Source organism: Leptonotus elevatus, chromosome 1, assembly GCF_054856555.1.
Source record: "Leptonotus elevatus isolate MCC_2025b chromosome 1, RoL_Lele_1.0, whole genome shotgun sequence".
NCBI classification, from domain to species: Eukaryota; Metazoa; Chordata; class Actinopteri; order Syngnathiformes; family Syngnathidae; genus Leptonotus; species Leptonotus elevatus.
Window position 1 is genome coordinate 22,518,334 of NC_141239.1, and position 17,998 is coordinate 22,536,331.

The window sequence follows — 17,998 nt, forward strand, 5'->3', positions numbered from 1 at the left end:
GCAGCTGGTTTTACACCGCATGATTCAAATTTTCTGATTACAGACAATTGATGGACTGGAATTCATTCCAAAATCTAAGGCCACAGTGGGCTAACTGGGCACATTTGAATTCAAAGCCGGTTTGCCCATTAACATTTCGCATTTGTCTAAGGAACACAGGTCCTCAACGTCCATTTTCCCAACATAAAAATGATGCACATACTCTTGCCAACTGTTGCTGTCGTTATATTATATCACTTGAAATGTACATGGAAAATAGAAAAAATAATCTGATATAGGTATTAAATCAGGATTGGACATTTGGAAATGCGGTGTAAATCCAGCATCGGCGTCAACAGCAGAAGAATCGAGCATGTGAGCTGAAGGTGGCAACCAATCGACCAACAAAGCGAGCACCACCAAGTGTCTCGTGTTGGAAACACCCAGTTAATAATAATAATGATAGAAATAATAACAATAATAAATAGTCTTTAAAAAAAACAAAACCACATCCACACTTTTGCGAAGCATCTCCTGTCAACAAGTGCTGGATGTTGTGTCTGCCGCGTAGAGGCTGGACTGCGCTCGGCTACAACACAGGGGGACACAGACAGCAAGCAGGTCATGTGACTTGACTCTAGCACTTCATCACAGCCCATCGTGGGGGGGGGGGGGGGGGGGGGGTTGGCACAGCAGTGCACAACAAGCTCATCACACATTCAATGGATAGATGGCAATAAAACATGAAAAGTCTGCATCAGGTTCGAAAAGATTTAGCTAAATCTAGCGCATGCTCTGCACAGTAGTTAAAATGTGAGACGTTCCACTTTTCTGAATGTCCTTGGAACACGTGCCAAAGAATAATTTACAAACTTTTCCTCGAGCTACAATGATTTATTTTGATGACGTATTAATAAGAGCCTAGATTTATATAGCCAATTGCGTACGTAAGTACCCTAAGTGTGAATACTTAAAGAGTTGTTTGTGATGTAAAAATAAATAAATAATTAAAAGTATCACTGAGAAAAAATTGTAATATAAGGCTTAAATGGAAGTGTGGGGGTGGTGCAAGCAAAACCTCCACTGAATCCACTTTCTTTTACAGAAACGTGCTATTCGTGTTGTTTGCGGTTGTGGATACAGAGACCACACTAATCCATTATTTATACAGCTAAAAACTTTAAAATGTTATGAATTGATGGAGTTTAACCGCCTTAAAATATTGCATATAGCCCATCATGAAATTTTACCAGTCAATATACAAACCAAATTTATAAAAACGGAAAGAGAGTACAAATTAAGATGAACAGACATTTTATCCAAACTTAAGTATAGAACAAAACAAAAAGAAAGAAGTATTTCAACTCAAGGTGTCAGACTGTGGAACAATCTTGATTGTAAAACAAAATCTTCTCAATCTATTTGTATTTTTAAAAAATGTATAAAAGCACAATTATTGCAAAAATATATATAGCACAAAGATACGCAGTTGAACCATTTTTGAATTATTTTGTAGTATTGTTACACTGAAAGCTTCTTGATTGCTCGGTGTCATTCATTTTGTCTTTTTTTGTCTTTTTTGTGTTGATCATGAGAAGTTCTGTCCCCCTTCATTTCTTTTACTTTGAATTTGAATATTGCTTTATATTGCCTTTTTTCTTCTACAAATGAATGAAATAAATGATTGATTGATTGATGGAAGCCAGTAATTTGTATATATATATTTTTTTTTAAATTGCGACGTTACACAATGTGGCAAAGAGACCAGCAAATATCGTAATTCCTCAAATCGAAAATAAAACATGGTGCCACAAGAGGGCTATAATATCCTTCCTATGACCAACACCGTTTGTTGCGGTAACACAGTAGGTGTGGTATCTGTAAAGCTGAGATTAATGGTCGAATTTAACAGGAATGTGCAAAAAATGCTTTCAACATTGACACGAAAACAATTATCTGTGCGTGAAAAATCATAATATTGTTTAGTATTATTGTATTATAAAATGCCACAGACACCAGTATGTGTTACGGCAGTTAAAGTATGTGGGGCATCTTTAAAGGTGACGTATACCGTGGAATATAACAAGAAAGTTGACATGGGCCGATTACTTGTTTGACTTGCTCTGTTGATTAATTTGAATGGTACTTAAACACACACTGCGGGTTCTAGTTAGCCCCAAGAACAACATGAGTAGCCCAATGGGTCTGTTCTAAAAATAGCTCACCAGTGATGGAACACTGACTTACTAGAAAAATTTAAACAAGAAGAAGAACATTTATTTATTTAAACTTAACATGGTTCATATTTCTACTGTACCATATATTCTATAATTTGTTTAAAATTTAAATACATTATGCAAAAAAAATATGCTGCTTCTATTTACCCAATACTTATTTATTTTTATTTATAATACAGTGATACCACAATATTTTTGCTCGGCCAATACCTACGTGAAAGTATGGCGTCCCTAAAGAAGCACTCCTGGTCAATATATTTGGAGATGCATTATATATACAGTAGTATATCGTCGCTGGCTGGCTGCTATGTGAAAAAACATTTAATGTCCTTTTTTTTTTTTTTACTTCATTTTTATGTTTTTGGGGTGAAACTGGACGCAGACATCCCCAAAACCTTTAAAAAAATATATATTTTTTTTTCACATAGCAGCAACGATATCTTAGTTTGACACATTTTGTTCAATAGTGGTATTATTATTGAAATACATGAACCATTTGTGTCGGGTTTGAAAGGATTTAACAAGACATAGTAGCTAAAACGTGATATTTTGAAGTTTTCTTTTTACAACTTTTTTTTTTTTTAACTAACTTGCCTGGGACAAATATGAGGAAACAACGAATAAAGGGGTTGAGAGGATTAATCTTGACAGAACTGTTCAACAATTACCTCAGTTTCATCGTATTGCTTTTAGGGTTTTTGCGGAAGGACTGGTTGGGCCCAGGTCGAGTGGACATGGAGCGAGGTGAGGCTCTCGAAAACGTGGTCGGTGGGGTTTTAGGAATCTTCTTTCCAAGATGGCCGATCCACTTCTTCTGCTCATCTTGGGTCAAAGCCAGCAGGAGCATGTCCCGGGCCGAGGTAACGTCGTAGTTTACTGCCGGACCCAAAATGGATTTAGTTTACCATGGAAACACCCAGCAAACGTGTGCGGGACAGCCACGACTTTACCTTTACAAGGGGCGATGACGTCTTCCTTCTTGTCCAGGTGGTCCTTGTGGCACTTGACGTGGCATCGGCGGCACTCGAGTGCCGGCGGCGGCTTGAAGACGTGCCACAGCGGCTTGGAGCACGCCTCGCAGTTGGAGGGGAAGTGGTACAGGGTGGGGATGAACTCGTGGCCTTTGTGAGGCAGGCAGTTCTTGTCGCCCTGAGGGACCGTCTCCATGTCGGCCTCTTTCCTGCACTCGCCCTCGTTGGCGTACAGGATCTGTAAGTGGATCATGGTCATGTTAACAGGATCCTCATTAATACGAAGATAATACATCATCAAATAAATAAACACAATAAAATACATGATCAAATATTTTTTTTATCTTATCAATGAATAAGTGCACAGTGGTGTCTGCCTTGAATTACGACTTGTAGTACTTACTCTCTTGGTTTTCTGTTTATTTTGACAATTTGTACTGGGAGTGAAAATAAACAAGCTTGAAGCCTGACTTTCTAAAGAATTGTTCATTATGTGCCAAACTGCTGCTAATTTGCATACAATACCCAAAAGCCAAAATCCATAACATAAGTATATCATTTGTTATGTTATTTTCACATGTTAAAAATAATTTATCCATTCAATAAAAATAAAGTGAACTAAACGAATAACACTAATATACGGAGCCCCTAAGGTGACATGGTAGGGAGAGAAAAAAATACTGCGAGATAACGCAAAAGTTGTTTTGTTTTTTTGCGAGTGAACACCTTATTATTTATTTATTTATTTACGCCTTGATGTACTTAGATCCTGTTGCCTCGAATGCGCGGGTGAAAAGTGGCGGCACCATAGTAGATTCGAGTCCCCAAGGTTCCGGAAAGAGTTATGGAGGAGGACCAGTTCTTGCGGTTATTTGGAAGCTGTGCTTTATATCAAGTACAGATTTTATAGATTTGTATTTTAAACCCATTTCGAAATAAAAATCAGCTGAGCTTTCCCACTGCTATATACGCTCAACCCTCGTCGCTTTTGGTCACACCAAAGATGACCCGGAAGTACATCAACTCGTTTAAAAAAAGTTTTTTTAAATTGCGTCCCCCCGCAAAAAAAATAAAAACTTTTGCGTTCTCTCAATCATTGCGAGGGAACGCAAACGTTTTTGCGAGGGAACGCAATCTTTGCAATCTTTATATATATTTTATTTTATATATAAATAAATATTTACATATTTGATGAACACGCTATTGTTGGTGTACTGTATTATTTTAAATTAAAATAAAATAATGATAAATAATAAAATAAAATTAATAAATACAATAATATTTAAGTCCACCCTTGTGTTAATAATAATAAACTACTAACACAAAAAATATATAATATTAAAAGATAATAAAAATAATTAGATATTAAAATACAATATTTGAAAATATAACAACTAAATAATATAAAAATTATTCAATAAAGTATAGTATCAAAAAAAATTAAAATTTAATTGACAAAAACACTTACATTGATTAAAAAAACATCTGTGATGCTGGAAAAAAAAGGGAACACAAAAACTCAAGGAAAGGGCTCCTCTTACCTGGAATATTCTTGGAATCTCTTCAGTCTCAGCTCGGTACACGTCTCCTTGTGTCACTGGTCTCACATGAAACAGTTTGCTGCAGGGAGACGGCAAAAAAATAAAATAAATCAAAATTCCTGACGACTATAAACATTTTATGTATGTTTGTATCCGGTTACTCTCAAGGTTACTCACTCGATATCTAGTACCATAGAGGGGTTCGACTGCTCTTTATCTTGCTCGTCATTGTAGAACAAAATCTTCTTGCTGCTCACCACAACATACTGTGACACAACATTGCAAGGGCAATGAAATGGAGCAAAATGGGAACAAGCCCTTGGAGGCTGCACAAGTACAAATACCTGCTTCTTCCATCCATATCGCTTGATATTCGTGCGGTTAGGAATAGACAGCCAACCCTCCAGTCTGGATTCTGTCAAAGGAGTGTAGATGGGAGAACGTTAACACACCAAACGTGCCAATTAAGAGGCAACGTTGAAGAGGGCCATGCAAAACTTAAGTTGGGTGGAAAAAAACTAAAAGGTTTATTAAGTGCCAGCTTTTCACCACTTTAGGAGGTAACAAGAGAGAAGTTAAGATACTCCATGCAAGAGAAGATAATAGACACATTAAGAAATACAGCATGTCACATTACAAAAGCTACATGGCTAGTTTTGTTATCATTAGTACACAATTCCCCTTGACTGGCTTGATGGCTCAGGCTGTGAATCGAAAACTTAAATAAGTGTAAGTGCATGCAGCTTAAACGGCACAAACTAAAGGGGAAGAAGAAACCAACAGGACTAAGGCTGGATTTACACGGCCTGGTTTAAGTGACAATTCTGATGTTTTGCTCAATTGGGAGATGCATCATGGTGGGGTAAAGAATAAAAAAAAAGATCTAATTAGCTCAGTTCAGAATCAGGCCTCCTACGAATGGACAAAAAATGCCATTCTTAATCATCTGTCAATGTGAATTCAGATGAATTCATTCACTCGCAGCCATTTTCACTGAAGCAACCCCCTTTAGCTCCCAGCTGTTTTACTGGATTTTGACTGATTTTCCAAGGCCCACAGAATATTGTTTTCTATTGCTGTAAAAACATGGAATACCAAATGAAAGATTAGAGTCTCTTTTCTTTCATCAGAAAAAATATATATTTCTATCTGTTTCCGTTTTGCAGCAATTAGCATTAGAAAATAGCTACGTTTCATCATTATTCACAAATCTCTTTCTCAAAACAGCTTTGTTGCAACATGGCCCTGGTTGATCTCTGATACCCTGCTGCCACCTGCTTTGTAAACTACTATTGCCATTACCATTCTCTTCAGTTTAGAGCAGTGGTGGGCAAACTCTGTCCCTCAAGGGCCAGCGTCCAGCAGGTTTTGGAGGTTTCCCTGCTGCAACGCAGCTGATTCCAATCAACAGGTTACCAAGCTTATGCAGAAAAAAAAAGAAAAAAAGAAGAAAAAAAAAACCTTATGCAGAGCTTGCTGATGAGCTGATCATATATCAGCTGTGTTGGACAAGGGAAACATCCAAAACCTGCAGGACTCCGGCCCTTGAGGACAGTGTGCCTACCCCTGGTTTAGAGGCTGCGTCCAAGCCTTCTGTATGCTCTAGTAGGGCTGAACGATTGTGGACAATAAACCAACGACCCCCCCCCCCCCCCCCCCCACACACACACAAATTTCTATTGCGATGCCATCAAATAACATTTAAAAAAGCGTATAATACGTCTTTGGGAGCATGGTAATATTTAAAATAGAACGCATTTATACGTTTTGGGGGCTAATGAGTTAAACGCACAGATCGCATCTATCAGGTAAATAATTTTGGAATACTTCGATCAGTGATCAACCAGCATCTGGCCTAACTAAAAAAATAATAATTCTGAAAATAGAAACTACGACCAAAGACAAATCTGGTCTAATTAGGCAGCATTATAAGGTACATTCTTCAATAAATAAGGAAAATATCTGCAGCTGCTGGCCATTGGAGAAATGTGGTATGTTGCCTTAATTTAAATCAATGGAGGAAAGAGGTTCAATCCAGGCCAACTAATGCTATGCAACAGTTAACATTTACGCAGTATTGTTTACTTTCCATGTGGTCACTGTGCTTGTAGAAATGTTCACGTGCAACAGGCCTTTGTGCATGTGGGTTGGTTTACATGTTTGTATGTGTCATTTGAAAGGTACAGTACATGAAAATAGTTTAAAAAATAATCAGATTCCGATGCCATTAAATGCGAATTTGGCACATAGACCTGCACTATAAATCCAGCCTAAGGTGTATTGTGTGTGAGGGAGCACTTCCAGTCCAAGCAGCATTTCTGTTTGAGCATGCCGACGAAAACCCAAGTGTTATATACTTGAAGAACACAGCATGTTTGATTAAAAACAAAGCCAACAAATACAATAAAATAAACAAGCCTCATCACCCAGGGTGCTGGATTTAAAAATCAGGGTGAGCATCACTTACAGGAACCATCACACTTATTTTTTCCTAACCATAAACATGTTGTCCTCACTCTTATCAGGGTTTAATTCACAGATGTCTAAAGAGCACTAAAAAGGAAACCAACGAAAGAACACCACAACAGAACAGCAGCTGCAGCACGTACAGGCCAGGCAAAAGGGGGAGCTCGTCTGCTCGGTTACTCACAGAGGGAAAGGAATAGAAGTTACAAAGAGAGGAAGAGCGAGGACTAGACGTGAAGGGGAAATGGAGAGAGAGGGATTTAACCACAGGCATCATTTCAAGGAAAACTGATACGGAGACTGTCGTCGTTCATTACGCTGGTGGAAAAAATGCCACACTGGAAAGTAGTACGTACAGAAACGATCATTTATTATTATCCAATCAAAGCCCACTGCTCAATACACAGAGATATCTGTACACACAACATGACTAATACACAGTCGAATACAGAGGAACTTCACACGTGATTTCAGTAAAGCTTGAGTCTTGAGCTCAATGAGCATCTAAAGAATTAATTTTTGCTTTTGCTTTGGCCTTTTTGGTCTGGGACAAGTCAACTTGTGTATGGCTGCTCAGTAACATCGTTATCTACCATTTGCATTTGGGATGGCAGGTGAGGTGTAGCCTGTCCCAAACTTGTCACCACTGGTCACAATAAATGACCATTCACACTTAAATTCATGCTTATGGCCAATTTAGCATTCTCATTTAACCTATCATGGGCGTTTTGGGCATGCGGGAGGAACCCAGAGTGCCCTGAGAAAACCCACATAAGCACGGGGAGAAAATGCCAAGAAATAGATCTAAACCCTAAACTTCAGAACTGCAAGGCACACAAATTAGCCACTAGTCCACCATATTTATTGTTGAAACTAAGTTAATTTTTTTGTTCATCAAATTGTAAATAGCACCGAACTGTTTTAAAAGCAATATTTTAGCACATCTAACATGGTAAATTTTCATTAACCATTTGCAAAATCAACAATCAATAAAGTGAAGCTAACCTTTGAAGAGTACCGCTTTCTCCACTAAGTTCCTGTTTTAGTTTGTTCGCCGACGACTGATTAACTTGTCAAAGGGTAATGTAATCAAAAATCCAAAGAAAAAGCAAAACACTCGTCGTGACTGATCTCGTATCATTTTTCTTTGTTTTTTAGGATTGCCGATTGTGTTTTGGTCTCCTGCTTTGAAATTTTAGGTCAAAATTCAAAAATCCACTGTCAAAATTATTTAGTACGTCTTCGTACTTACCCGCGATGTTGCTGTCCGTCTCGTCCGTCAGCAAGCTGGTAATGCTGGAGTTGTCCATGCGCTGCTGCAGGTCGTTGAGCTTCTCACGCAGCTGCTCAATGTCGCTCTCCTTGCTGTCCAGCTGCATCTGGAGCTCGTTGCGGTACGTGCACTCCTCCGCCAGTTGCTGCGGGGTAGAGTGACAGCGCACCTTAATAATATAATTTCCCGTCTTGAAGAAAAGAATACAAACAAATTATGAACTCACTGCCTGCATCTCACTCAGCTCTTTCTGATATTTGATGGCCATGTGGTTGAACTTCTCCTTTTCCTGGTTGAGCTCCAGCTGCAGCTTGCGGTTTTCTTTCTCCTTCTTACGTAGGTCAGCCGTGCTGCCCTTCTTCTTCTGGTCCAGCTTCATGTCCTTGCGGTTCATGATTTCTGCAAGCTTGTTCACCGCCTGATGGATTATGATGCCGATAAACAGGTTGGGAATGTCCAAATGACACACACACATTGAGAATAGGACATAATTTAGGCAATTTCCATGCCCTCCTGATCAAAGGCCCAAATCTGAGATGTTTATTAAATTATCCTGAGCAATTTGTGTCTAAAGAGTGATTTTGTTTTTTTCTTTCTGATCTGCTTGGAAAACAGTTCAACCCAAAAATTGGAAATGTTAAACCTGCTCAATATTTATTATCGCAAATCTTTGTGTGTCCAACACCGAATTTGGCAAAAACATGGATTTAGGATCAACATGAATTTACTGAATTATAAATGGAGGAGCAAATGGTTAGATTCAGTGTTTGTACGGGTAAAACATGTCTCACCATAATATAAATGAAACATCATGTGTGGGGGGGGCTCTCAAATGAAAAAAACAGTTAATATGTTAAAAAAGTATGTGCTTACCCCTCTTTAAAAAAAATAATAATAATAAAAAAAAACGATGCATGCTTACCTGGGTCTTGAGAGTACGCTCTGTGTTGAGGACCTTCTCATAGTTGGCCTTGATTGAATTTGTAATCTCCTCCTTCTGAGCAGCATACTCTGAAAGGATAGAAGGCCGTGCATGTATATGTATTTGGAATTACATGGTATGTTTTTTTGTTCATTATAAGATAATTAATTCACGCTGTTCAAGTTGTCGCTGTTGAACTTTCCTTTATTGCTCGCAGTATGCGGTTTCCTTTTAAATCAGTTATAAAATCTGTTCAAGTTTCCACAAAAGATAAGCACTTTTATGTTTCACATTTTCTTTCCTTACCATATCAAATGTGCACCCAAACGTGACTTTGAAACCAAGGTACACATTTTCAGAGTCCACATTGCTCAAATGTAAGCCACAATCACTACACACGGATGCCACTAAAAGTTGAATTAGCATCGCTTCATATTTTTGATATTTTATTTAAATAAATAAAAAAGGCATTAAACTACTTAAAATCACCTCATCAATGGCTGGGCAAAAATGTGTTGTTTTAACCAGATTGAAAGATTTTGTATCATTTTTAAGGATTATGTTTGAAAAAAGATCATTTAAAGGGGACAAAATATGAAGATTTTATACAAAATTGTCTTTTAAATTGCTTGTATATAGTTAGTTGGGTCTTTATGCCTGCTTCAGCCATCAAGTAGGAAATTACAACAACCAAGTCAATCTTATGCATATGGTTAAATTAGCCAGTACAACAAGCCAATCATTAGCAGTCTGGATGCGGTGAAAGTGAGTATCTGCTGCACTAGAGGGAGTCTGAGCATCTAAAAGTGTCCAAAAACACCACAAAAAGTCACGAGATTTGTTGCTAATCGCTAAGGGGAGTGGCTAAATTGGGACAGAACCACAGCCGAAAATGGCATGATTTCAAACAGTAAGTTACAAGTGAATGCTAAGTATGCTAGAATTCACTACACTTTGTGTATTTTAACCAAAGAATGTCAGATTTTATCATACACACACCCGGGGTATATTTTAAATTGCGGACGAAATATATTAATATGTCTCCTCTAAGACATTTTAGATGTTCAATGACATTTTGTATGCATTTTGAAAATGAAATACAAGTACCTTCCTCCTGAGTGCTAAACTTCTCGCTCAACTCTGTCTTCTCTTTGGCGAGAATCTCCACATCTTTGGTCAGAGTTTTATAGGACTCCTCAAGCTGCATACAAAAAAAATGTGATCTTAAAATACCCTGCAAAATACAAGGTCAAATAATCTTGACTTTTGCTTACTCGTGCAATAGTGGCCTCCTTTTCGACGAGCTCCTGCTTGTGTCTGGTGACGGTCTTTTTGCTTTCTTGGCTGAGCTCAAAGTACTGCTCCTCTTGCAGCGCCCGCGCCAGCTGCTCCGACTCCGCCTTTGTCACTGTCAGATCCAGCTGGGCAGACAGGGACTCCCTTTGTGTGGGAGAGAAGCAATTAAAGCTCATTATTAGGGTTTTACATGTGACGGCAGGCTGTGGCGATGCATGACGCACGCTTACCTTTCACTGGACAGCTCCTGCACCTTTTTATGAGCTTCTTGTACCTGCCGGTTCCTTTCTTCTATTTCCTCTTTGAGCTCTTTGACCTGAGTTTTGTAAAGCGTCTGCAGGGAAAGGGCAGACATTAGATTAGTCGGAGGTGCCCCTCACCCCTAATCTATGTTTCCACTGATACTCACAGAAAAATACTGTTCGGCCTCGAGCTGGTCCTGAAGTTCCCTCATCTGTCCTTCATTGCCTCTGTATTGCCTGGTAAACACATCAACCAAAGCATTTTTTTGTATACCGTTTTTCCCGCATTGCGGCCACTTTGTGAGCTCCATTAGAAAAATATGGCTGTCATCACATGCAGCCAAGGGATTAGCAATGAAGTAACGGCATTCAGATTAAAGTCTAATCCCAGTGAACACTGTCGCAGATCAGCTTTGGCGCAGTTGCGCTATAAGCCGAAATAATAGCACTTATTTGGGAATAGCAGCTTGACTTGCAAAGAGTATTACGGCCAGGGGAGCGCAAAGAGAAAATGACGAATAAACTACAACACAGTCCATTGTGGCAGGACGGTGGGTGTACCCCGCCTCCTGGACCAAATCATATGTCCAACAATAATTTTATTCTACCGTCTGATTTCAGGAGGACTCACTTTGTCAGCTGCGCAAGTTGAAACTCCAGAGAGCGTTTACTCTCCAGCGCCGCGTTGATCTCCTGCTTGAGCTGCTTCTCCGAACACCGGAGCCGATCTACCTCGTGTAGCCGGCTCTTCAGCTCATTCTGAGCCAGCACTCGCTTACTGGACTCCTGTTCCGCCTGTATCCTTAGATTCTTCACCTGAAAAAGGAAGGCGGGTGAATTTTTTAAAAGGATGTAGCAACTCATTAAAATTGGGTCTGTCTAAAAAACTTTCACTCACATCGTCCTCCAGCCTTTCCTTCTGCTTCATTAGCTGCTCCATCTTCTGCACCGACTGCTTGAGGTCAAACTCCAGCATGGAGCACTGCTTCTCCACCTCCACCACGCGGCTCTCCGCTCGCATCCGAGCACCATTCTCCTCTGACATCTTCACCTGAACAGCTGGGGTAGAAGCACATTTATGTATTACAAATGCAAATAGAGATAGCACAGTACACCCCCTAAAGAGTAGTATACAACATACCAAAAATCGAATTTAGCAAAGACCTGATAATCGGAATGAAGCAATCTAAAGCTCCTACTGTTGATGGACATTATTTGAGGAGAAACTGGTTGTTTTGGGTGTTTGTATAACGTATCTTACAAGTAATTCACCACAACAAAAATTACAATGAGAGTTTGCAACCCCAAAACAATTACCAAAACAATTGTTATTGGTCATCTCATCTACACACAATATTAGAGCAGTAAGCACACACTGGTTAAGATGTTAAAAATCAGAACGCACGGTATGACACTGCGACATACCATTCATAGTGGCCGATTTTGCCTCCTCGATGGACTCATATTTGTCAGTCAGTTGTGCACGTGTCACCCGGTGTTCCGTCTGCTCCTGCTCCAGTCGCTGCTGCAGTGTCTTCAGTTTGTAGTTCAGGTCTATCTCCAGGTTGTTCTTATCCTGTGTGGGTTGGGTAGACACAACGATCAACTCAAAGAACTTCAGGACGGAAATACAAAATTAACGGTGGCCCTCTTGTCGAGGGATTATCACATCCATACAACCCTCAAAGCCAAAGAGTGTCCAGACAGAGCTGCACGAGGCTTTATTAAAAGCTACACTTTACAAAGGTTCAACACTTCTTCCGTTCACTTGACATCATTTTCTACATGACTGTAAATGCATTAACAGTGACTACTTCCGTCTTGTGTATACTGGCACGAGGACCCCACTTTAGTTGTTCAACAATGTGCCTGACCTAAAACAGCGCACGCAAGGACCCCTAAGCAGTCTAACAATATGTACGATGTAGTTAAACGAACTCAACACTGAACTAAAGCATGTATTAACATAGCAATAATGAGGAATTAACAACATGCTCCATACATTTGCTTGCACATTTTTCATCCACTGATATATCACACTGCAAAAAAAAAATGATTTTTTTTTATTGGTTAAATACTGTACAGGATGTACGTTTTATATAAATAGGAATTAAAATAGTAAGTTACTGTAATTGGATATTGGGAACAGATTAAATTCATTTACATAATTTCCTACGGGGGGGGGGGGGGGGGATCGGGAAAAAATTTCGGAGGTTGACCAAATCGTACTATGAACACTTCACAAGAACAAATTATATTCAAACCCGAGGTTCCACTGTATATATTTGTTCTAGACATTAATCCTAAATAGCTTGTTTACTACTTAAAAAAATCAAAAGTGCAGTGCATATTGTGCTAGTGTACCTTCTCCAAGTTATTGCATCTCTCCTGGACCTGTTTGCGTTCGGTCTCCACTTTGGAGACGCTGAGCTTCAAGTTTTTGTTGTCCTCCTGCAACCCCATCATTCTCGCTACGAGAGAAGCAAAATAAAACAAAATATTAAGAACATTTACAACAAGGAAGTATGTTTGCAATCAGAATTGGCGTCTTCAGCGGGTTACCCTGCAGCTCACGGATCTCCTCCGAATCTTGGCTATAGTTCCTCCTCTCCGAGTCCAAGGTGCTCTGGAGTAGCAGGAGTTCCTTCTCCAGATGGGCCTTCTCGCCGTCGGCTGCACGGCTCCGCTCCTGCAGCTCGCGGTTCAAGCTTTCCAGCTGGCTCATTGACTTGGCCACCTCTGTGTGATTCTTCCGCAGCCTCACCGCCGTGTCCGACTCGGCGCGCAGGAGGTCGTTGGCCTCCTCCAGCTAGGACCGGAGGGAACAATTACATTTATTAGTGCTTTTTTTTTTTTAAGCGTTTGAGCACACACATTTGCTTTATTTCTGCAAGTGGGAAGTGCATTTTGTTACACAACGGCAGATGCGAGGAAGCTATTAATTTTTTATATTTAATACTACTGGTATATTACAGTTAATGTCTCGTTAGACTGGATTTTGTTATGGGGAAATTCCGCAAAGGTACAAGAAATGAGGCAGAATTGGAGAAAAAAATAAGTTTCCTAACTCCACAAAACATAAACAACATTGTGTAGAGATTATGTTTTGAGAGTCTACTGGAACGTTGATTGTCATTTAAGACGCCAATTCCACTGAATGGTGCAGCACAATCACGGCATGTTACCTGACTCTGAAGCTGGGCAATCTTGTCGTTGGAGGCCTGCGAGTTCTGGCTGATCTTCCTCATGTTTTCAAGTTGCTCCTTCTGAGTTGACACTACGGGGAACATGATACAACGTGAAATCCCAAAATCTTCCTTCCCAAAGACATCACAGCTTCACAACAGCACTTTTCTTTCTTTCTTTTTTTTTGGTGGGCCTCACCCTCATTCTCCAAATTACGTCGCTTCTCTGCCTCCTGGTCGGCTTTTCTTTGGTACTCTGTAAATCTGTGCTGCAGCATGATCTTATCCTTCTCCAACAGGGACATGCTTGTCTCCACGCTCTTCCTCAAGTGTCCCTGCAAAAGACAAAAAGCACGGTTATGGCAGGCACGACAAATGCAATAAAGTTGATGGTTTTGTTTGTTTTAATAACATGCTGATGAGACAAAATAACAGGATTTAACCTCCTCATCCAGTTCTTTCATGATTTTTTCAATCTTGATGTTTGAGGTCCTGGTGGAGAGAGAACAGAAGTCATCATCAAATCATCATCAGAAAGGTGGTATTTTATTAAATTTTTTATGAAATCGCTGGCAATACCGGTGTAAAAAAAAATCTCATAATGATCATGATTATCAGCGTTATCATGGCATAAACAAAAACAAAAAAGTTAACACATGAATGCTCCATAAACATGAAGAAAAATCTTCCATTTTGAAAACAAAAACATGAAATTAGAAAAACAAGGACGTTTTTAACAGAAATTTATCAATTTTCTTTACTGCTTATTCTCACCACGATCATTGATAAAAACAAAGTTTTCCATCATACTACTAATTGGACACAGGTGTAATTATATAGTATGATAGACATACTATGATGTCCAACTGATTTGATTTCAGCTATACACAAGTAGCTTTTAAAGGACTTTATACCCATTTATCTCTTGGTGCCCTTTGTGTGGTGCAGCTTACAACTCAACAAACAACTAATACAGGTGTACCCATATTCACAATTCAATTTTCACATTGAAGCAGTCCCAGAATGATACTGTGGAGACTTCACATGATCAATCTGGCTCTTGCCAGGTTAGAAGTCAGTCGGGTTGGCCGTTTACCACGCGGTTAGTTTGAGTGTCTGTTCTATGCTCCTTGCAAGTGTCTTCATATTGGATTTTTGTTTGACTTTGTCCCGTTTAATCAAAGTGCATCTGTAAATGTGGCTCATTTTTATTTTCACTTCATCCGAGCAACTCATATTTTGGCTCACAATGTGATTTATTTTGTTATTCGTTATTATTACAATTGAATTTATCATTTTTAAGGGGTGACTTTGTTTTTATGTGTTTTAGATTGTGTAAAAGTGGCGGTGGTGTAAAGTGGTGGCCGTGGCTCAGGGTGTAGAGACGGTGGTTCAGTAACCAGAAGGTCGGCTGTTCGATCCCCGCTATCCCCAAGTCATGTGTCGTTGTATCCTTGGGCAAGGCACTTCACACACATTGCCTCCAGTATTATTCACACTGGTATATGGATATATATATTATTATTAAAAGCACGGGGTTGTAAATTAGCATTTGCTAAACTCTTTATGCTCAACATCAGCTGTAAGCTTTGCTTAGTGTCTCTGTCTGATTGTGTTGTCCCTATTAAATAAACTAATAAATTAAAAAAATTAAATGGGGGGGAAAAAGTAACTTAAGTAGGGTTCTGTAAAGTCAAGGTACAACAGTAGATGTGTAACCAAACATTCAAATGCACCTGCACTTCTGCTCCAACTCATCCTTCAGCTGAATCTCACTGTGGAGTTGCTCCTCCAGCTGGTACACTCTTTTCTGCAGGTTTTCCAACTAAAGGGATAAATAAGCATCATCGAATGTTCTACTTAAAGTACATAAGCAGTTCATAAGCATAGATGTCCAACTCACATGACTTTTGTCCTCCTTTGTGGAGCTGCTACGTTTGTCACTTGTCTTTGAGGCACAAGTGGAGCTGCGCAAAGGACTGCAAAACACATCACACAATTAATACAAGTTAATGCTTGTTCTGATGAACAACATTTGAAACTCATGTAAAGTAGGGAGCCTCTGGGGGACTTACTGCTGATTGCTGTAGTAAGTGAAGCCCACGAAGGGCAGCTGGTTGCCCACGAAGGCCTTTGGTATTGGAAAAGTCTCTTCTTCGCCACGGTCCTCTTCTATGTCATCAAAATTACTGGTGTCGACGTCACTGCTCAGCTCGGGCACCACTGGGGCAGCCGCTAAAGAGGCAGAAAGTGCATGACTCTTTCTTCTGCCATTTGCCTAAAATAAGCTCGCAGGGCTAACGTACTATGTACAGGGTACATTTGGTACGGTACAGAGAGGTAACAAAGTTCCCACCTGCGACAAAAAATTTAAGGGACTTTTTGGGGGGGAACTTATTGTACTCAGTACGTAAACAGAACATACACCTTCTAAACAAGGGACACGCCAAACAAACCATCCTGTTACGTTATGTATTTATTTATGTATTTTTGCATACTGTTACACCCCATAAGCTCGGTCGGACACAATACTTCAGTCCTGGGTCACAAACCTCGATTTAAAAAATCCTCTCTAAAACAAGGCAAAGCCAGCAGCTAGCGGAGTCAGCCTTTCGCAAACGCTACGCCAAAGTGCTGACTTTAGCTGAGTGAAGAATTAAATATAAACCCGGTTAAGAGCGGACTACAGCTGCAGGATTTGCCGCAGTTCTAATCTCTGCCTGCTCTGGTGTCAGTACCCCAAGCATTAATATTGTGTCTGTCCTTTATTGGCCTCTGCACTGTCAATGATCAGTCTGATCTGAGACCTATGTTACATGGTAATCAGAGTGCTTACCGTCTCTGATGTTCTCCCACGTCCACTGATCATTCTTGAAGAAAGGGTGCCTCTTGATCTCATCCACACCGTTCCGGCCCAGGCGGACCTCCCTGTTGGCAGGAGGGGGAATACATTGCTCAGTCTTAATTAGACCGTAGCCTAGATTTGCACGGCATGGCTCAAGTGATAAAATAAAATAAAAATTCCCCTCAAGTGGCACAATTGGATATGAGTCATGGCAGCATGAATAACAAACATGCATGGAATCAGATATCATGCCTTGTCAAAACGCCTTAATGTTTGAAGCGTGTCCAAAACGAAATAAGCAAAATAGATTCAGACGGCATGCAAGAAATATGGAGAGTACCCTTATTAAAATAAATGGGTAAGAGAGACATCCCAGGCCAACTAAACACAATTTTCATGGGTGTGTTACCTGTCCGTCAGGAAGGCACAAATGAGGTTCTTGGCGTCATTGGAGATGTCGCTGTCGTCGGGGAAGGTCAGCGCGTTTTTGTGGTTCATTATTTTGCTGTAGGTGCCGACCAGCGAGTCTGCGTAAAACGGCGTATCGCCTGAAAAAGCATATTGGTAAATTACAATAAACAAACGTATGTTTTCACCATTAATCGGCACGTTGACATGTTGTATCGATCAGAGCGACTCACCAACTAGCATTTCATAGAGAAACACTCCCACCGACCACCAGTCGCACTCCCTGCCGTAGTAGCCATCTCCTCCTTGGGATTTCAGTACCTCGGGCGAAATGTAGTCCGGTGTTCCCACAGCCGTGTCGCATCGTACCATACCGTCCTAAAAGAGCAAGCGGCACACATTTAACATTTTTTGCAGAATAAACCCAGATTATTATTCACAAGGACAAAAATACCTTGTTCATTTTCATGCAGGTGCCAAAATCTGCCAGTTTTAGGTGGCCCGCTTTGTCCAGCAACATGTTGTCAGGCTTCACATCCCTACAAAGTTTGCATTTATTTATAGAGGACATAATATGGCGTTTACAGACACCGTTTGATCAGATACGGTTGTTTCTGAAACTTAACAGATTTC

At 40.0% G+C, this 17,998-nt stretch overlaps 1 protein-coding gene and 1 long non-coding RNA gene across 4 annotated transcripts in view; one reads left to right on the plus strand and one right to left on the minus strand.

Moving 5' to 3' along the window:
- Window positions 1-3,179, plus strand: part of LOC147181261 (uncharacterized) — a 19,263-nt gene extending 16,084 nt beyond the window's left edge. The window contains exon 3 of the long non-coding RNA XR_015095974.1: window positions 2,910-3,179. This is a non-coding gene — a long non-coding RNA (uncharacterized LOC147181261). The remainder of the gene's footprint in view (window positions 1-2,909) is intronic.
- rock1 (Rho-associated, coiled-coil containing protein kinase 1) overlaps window positions 1-17,998 on the minus strand; it is a 43,070-nt gene that overhangs the window by 1,778 nt on the left and 23,294 nt on the right. Inside the window, exons 6-33 of one of the 3 annotated variants that reach the window (XM_086084823.1) lie at window positions 17,820-17,904; window positions 17,599-17,743; window positions 17,367-17,505; window positions 16,949-17,040; window positions 16,188-16,347; window positions 16,016-16,091; window positions 15,849-15,937; window positions 14,556-14,604; window positions 14,312-14,447; window positions 14,113-14,204; window positions 13,490-13,736; window positions 13,292-13,398; window positions 12,353-12,503; window positions 11,826-11,986; window positions 11,559-11,743; window positions 11,095-11,164; window positions 10,916-11,019; window positions 10,664-10,829; window positions 10,497-10,590; window positions 9,390-9,478; window positions 8,694-8,885; window positions 8,447-8,612; window positions 5,073-5,143; window positions 4,906-4,994; window positions 4,729-4,807; window positions 3,167-3,425; window positions 2,885-3,092; window positions 498-568 (exon numbers count right to left, since the gene is read on the minus strand). In XM_086084823.1, the coding sequence (XP_085940949.1) occupies window positions 517-568; window positions 2,885-3,092; window positions 3,167-3,425; window positions 4,729-4,807; window positions 4,906-4,994; window positions 5,073-5,143; window positions 8,447-8,612; window positions 8,694-8,885; window positions 9,390-9,478; window positions 10,497-10,590; window positions 10,664-10,829; window positions 10,916-11,019; window positions 11,095-11,164; window positions 11,559-11,743; window positions 11,826-11,986; window positions 12,353-12,503; window positions 13,292-13,398; window positions 13,490-13,736; window positions 14,113-14,204; window positions 14,312-14,447; window positions 14,556-14,604; window positions 15,849-15,937; window positions 16,016-16,091; window positions 16,188-16,347; window positions 16,949-17,040; window positions 17,367-17,505; window positions 17,599-17,743; window positions 17,820-17,904 (3,553 nt within the window). In that variant the 3' untranslated portion in view covers window positions 498-516. Of the gene's footprint in view, window positions 569-2,884; window positions 3,093-3,166; window positions 3,426-4,728; window positions 4,808-4,905; window positions 4,995-5,072; window positions 5,144-8,446; window positions 8,613-8,693; window positions 8,886-9,389; window positions 9,479-10,496; window positions 10,591-10,663; window positions 10,830-10,915; window positions 11,020-11,094; window positions 11,165-11,558; window positions 11,744-11,825; window positions 11,987-12,352; window positions 12,504-13,291; window positions 13,399-13,489; window positions 13,737-14,112; window positions 14,205-14,311; window positions 14,448-14,555; window positions 14,605-15,848; window positions 15,938-16,015; window positions 16,092-16,187; window positions 16,348-16,948; window positions 17,041-17,366; window positions 17,506-17,598; window positions 17,744-17,819; window positions 17,905-17,998 lie in introns of all 3 variants that reach the window. The other 2 variants (XM_086084816.1, XM_086084832.1) reach the window with 2 other exon arrangements.